Raw genomic sequence first — 4,347 nt, 5'->3', positions numbered from 1 at the left:
TATCAGTTAATGAAATTACGGTATTTAACTGTAAATTTAAGTTAAAACCGTAAAACCTAAAACGTTGCTACTAAAATTCTGTAAAAAAAATTACCGTAAATTTTACGGATTTTTTTTTTACAGTGTAGTTAAGAGGTTAGATGCGTACATATGAACCGGCGGGACATAAGTAAATGAGAAAAAGTGTGACGACATAAGAGAACTGAATTCGGTCCGGTTTTCTGAGCACAGACACTGAAGCATACACACAGAAAGCGCGTCTCACAGCGCGCAAGTACTCTTTCGCGTCGCATGAATGGAGAATTACACACAAAATGATATCGAATTGTCCGTTTTGACGAGTTTTCGCGTAAACACAGTTGATTACGTGTTAAGAGAACATGTATCAGTACATTGCATCAGGGTCTCCTTCTCCTGCCTGGCTCTTTGGCCCGCATCACTCACCACAGAGCAAGCCTATTCTTGATAAATCTGCTATGAAAACATGGGAAAAGCCGACGCAGAAGAAGTTGTCCAAGTCATTGATGTTAATCAAACAACAACAGAAAGACAGAAAATCATGCACTGCTCTTGACTAGACTATGACTAAAACTAAATCAAAATTTGCTGTCAAAATTAACACTGGTTTGCACATACAAGGAATTTGTTCTGGTGACAGAAGCTTGCAGTACACAGAGACAACAACAACAACACACAGAAAATAAAAATACACATATGTATCGATTTTATGTATCGATATTACGTAATCGATTCGACATATAACAGTGTTGTCAAATCGATTACATATGTGTATTGTGTATGTTTATATGTATATAAATAAACACACATATATGTATATATTTAATAAATATTTATATATATATATATTCATATTTATCTGATTTATATTACATAAATATAAGTATTTATTACATATATTTCTTAAATATTTACATGTATGTGTTTGCATTTATATAATATACGCAATACACACACATATATAATGTAAATTTTAAGCAGCAAAAACTGTTTTGATCATTGATGAGAGTAATAAGAACCATTATTAATAATTAAGCCCCAATAATAAATGATGATAACTAAGCACCAATCAGCATATCTGAATGATTTCTGAAGGATCATGTGACACTGAAGACTGGAGTAGAGGCTGCTGAAAATTCATCAGTCATCACAAGAATAAATTACATTTTAAAATATATTATTCTACTTGTATACCTTTAATAGATTTGATATCAATGCTTTAATACGTTGAGAGTATCCAAATCCTAGTAATGGATATACACTTGAAAGACAAACTGTAAATATAATTTCAGGCAGTGACGGATATTTGTAGTACTTTACAAAGCGATAGGGAAAATTTGATGTTTATATGGAAGAGCCAGGAGACGGTAGCTTCTTTGTCATTTCTTCTTTGACACCCTTTTTTTTGTTTGTACTTGTCATATGAAAGTTTGTCATAACTGTGTGGCTGCGATAGAGCCTGAGTTTAAAAGAAACAGAAAGGAAAGCGGACACTTGTGCTCCTTTATTTAGTGTGGTGGGGGAGGGGAAAGCCATTTTCCCAAGAGAGAGAGTGAGCGAAATCTCTTGAAAAAGAAAGCGGGGGAGCCTAGTTTCCAGAGAAGAAACAAGTTCAAAGCCATCTCATGACTTTCAGTGAAATATAAACATCTTTCATTTTGAATGTCTGTGACCTGTCTGACAAGAACTGAGTGCCTGAAAGGAGAAGCTCTCCATCTCAACATAACCTCCGGATGTGTTTACGTTACGATTATCAAAAACACAAAACCCTGCCGTGATGTTCAGCCATACATGAGCAATTTAAACACTGAACCGTGTGTGTGCATATGTGTGGTTTCTCTCAGGTGAAACGGGATCCGTACGCCTTCCTGTGGGACATGGCAGTGTTAGAGTATGCCGCTCTGACAGATGATGATTGTACGCTGGTGGTCACAGGAAACAGCATGAGCAGCAAAGGATACGGCCTGGCTCTGCAGCACGGCAGCCCCTACAGAGATCTCTTCTCGCAGAAGTGAGCGCTTCCTTTCAGAGTGTATATGTGCAATATGATCAGAAAGAACGATGCAAGTTGTTAAACTGGCTGAAGGATAGATACCATCATTTCAATCATTTCAAGTCAATATCAAGCTCCAAAGCTTCGCAAACATCACAGTGCATGACTGTGATGGATTTGTAGCGAATCAGCTCAAAGGGGAAATATGGAAAAGGTAGTGATTTTCTCTACCCACATTCCTTTGGGCAATAAAACTAGTGAAATCAGCATTGGTTGCCATGGTGACCAGGGGCCTGGTGTCGTTTGCAGACATCCTGGCACCCAGTATGTTTATTGGGTGAGGGGTCTGTGACGATTTGTTAATCTAATGAATAACTGATTTGTTAAATCTAATGAAAAATGGTGTGTCTGATTGGTCCAGACTCTACAGATTGTTTCCCTTTTTCTTTCATCATCTGCCCTTTCTCTCATTTACATTACATTTATTACATTACAGTCTTGCCGGAGAACCCATGAATCGTGTTGAACCACCAGTGTCTCCTCCTCGGTGCATTTATCTTCATTCCCACCCATCCTTTCTTCTCTCCACTGGCTTTAAAGCACCTCACCATGCAGCCTTTCATTTGTTTGACTATAATTTGCATTCATATTTTCAACTCGTACCGACGCTCTGCTCACATACTAATTAGCTTTAGGCAGGTAAGCTCGACGGCAATTAATAATTCACATATCAGGAACATCAGGGCCTCGAAATGCATTTTCATGAAGGATCCTCTACAATCACCTGCCAGTCTGTTATGAGGAATTAGAATCAAACACATTTTAAAAACTATACCTAGGACAATTGCAGTTGAACAGACTTTATTTTTCAACCTTTGACATTTTCTTTTCTATCATTAGTTGTTGACCATTTCCTCTGGATTCTTTACAAATGCATCCACTTTCTGAACGTCTGCTGCATTGACGTAAATAACTATGAAAAAAAAACTTGCCAATGAATAAAGAGAAAACAAATTAATAAGACTCTGTAGAAGACCAAATGTTCATTGCCACTGCTGAAGTGATTTTTTTTCAGTGTTTCGGAAAGTTTGTTAACACTTTTTGAGGACCTTCTATCGCTGACTTTTAGTTGAGGAGATAATTGCCTGAATGTAATACGGGTTGGGTAAATTAATGTGTCCAGACAACACAGAATTACAGCAGCAAAGTGACAGCAAACCTCAATATTCACCTTGAAGTCCCTGTTTCCACAAAAACTGACTACAGAGAACTTCACAAAGCCAGCATCCATGAAGAGTTGCAATTGCTTAAACTCAGAGGCGGACAGTAACTAAGTACATTTACTTGAGTATTGTACTTAAGTACACTTTTTGAGTATCTGTACTTTACTTGAGTATTATTTTTTCTGGGAACTTATGACTTTAACTTCACTACATTTGAAAGACAAATATTGTACTTTTCACTCCACTACATTTCTATCAAGGTCCTCGAAGTAGAAAGTCGTTACTATGTAGCAGCTTTGAAAGTCAGTGGGTGATTTTTTTCTTCTCTAAAACGTGACTCTCTTTTTTTTCAGACAGTTTATCAGTAATCACTCTTGGGGCTACATGAAGTGATTTCCCAGCATTTTTTGAACACTGCCCAGTTGCAAACGTGATATTTATTTACAACAATTCAATAATAAGAAGTTAATATTGTGGTATATATTAGACACAATATTGTCTGATTTTGCTAAATTGTGTACGTGAAAATATTACCTATAAAGCCACAGAAGAACTGTTGTGCATCTCCTAATAAAACACAATAGGTGTTGGACTTGAAGCAGCACTGCATAGACTGTTCTGTGTGTGACATCAAAGTACCACGTGTAACAGATTGGCCAGGCACCACCACCACCCAATCACAACGATCCCTCTCACCTGAATTCTGATCTGTTTATACTGTGGAGCTCAAGGGCATATGATCTTGGCATGCCCCCTTCGCCCTCCACGTCCTGTGGTGAGTGTGATTCAGCCTGATATCATTAAGATGGAGCCCCTCACTACCTGTGTAATGCTTACTGCCTCTGATGTTTCTATTTCAGCATCGGCCCTTATCGACTCCGGGTCAGCAGGGAACTTCATCTCCCGGGACCTCTGCCGCCAGCTCAAGTTACAAGCTACCGCCACTGAAACCGTTTACCAAGTTCAGTCGATAACTGGAACACCACTATGCCGTAGACCAGTGTTTCCCAACCTTTTTTCAGTCGCGGCACCCTTTGGAAATTAACAAACTTGTGGCACCCTACAAAATTAATTGTCACAATATTTGAATTTCTAACTTCGATATGATAATTT

At 38.1% G+C, this 4,347-nt stretch overlaps 1 protein-coding gene across 3 annotated transcripts in view; it reads left to right on the top strand.

Moving 5' to 3' along the window:
• The window catches only part of LOC107654854 (glutamate receptor ionotropic, delta-1-like), a 281,413-nt gene that overhangs the window by 268,986 nt on the left and 8,080 nt on the right, over window positions 1–4,347 (top strand). For all 3 annotated transcript variants that reach the window (XM_016442136.1, XM_016442137.1, XM_016442138.1), the window contains one exon: window positions 1,863–2,029. In XM_016442136.1, the coding sequence (XP_016297622.1) occupies window positions 1,863–2,029 (167 nt within the window). The remainder of the gene's footprint in view (window positions 1–1,862; window positions 2,030–4,347) is intronic.

The sequence above is a fragment of the Sinocyclocheilus anshuiensis genome, unplaced genomic scaffold (genome assembly GCF_001515605.1).
Source record: "Sinocyclocheilus anshuiensis isolate Anshui unplaced genomic scaffold, SAMN03320099.WGS_v1.1 scaffold335, whole genome shotgun sequence".
Lineage (NCBI taxonomy): Eukaryota > Metazoa > Chordata > Actinopteri > Cypriniformes > Cyprinidae > Sinocyclocheilus > Sinocyclocheilus anshuiensis.
Note: the sequence above shows the minus strand (reverse complement) of the source record. Positions and strands in the feature narration are given on the sequence as shown.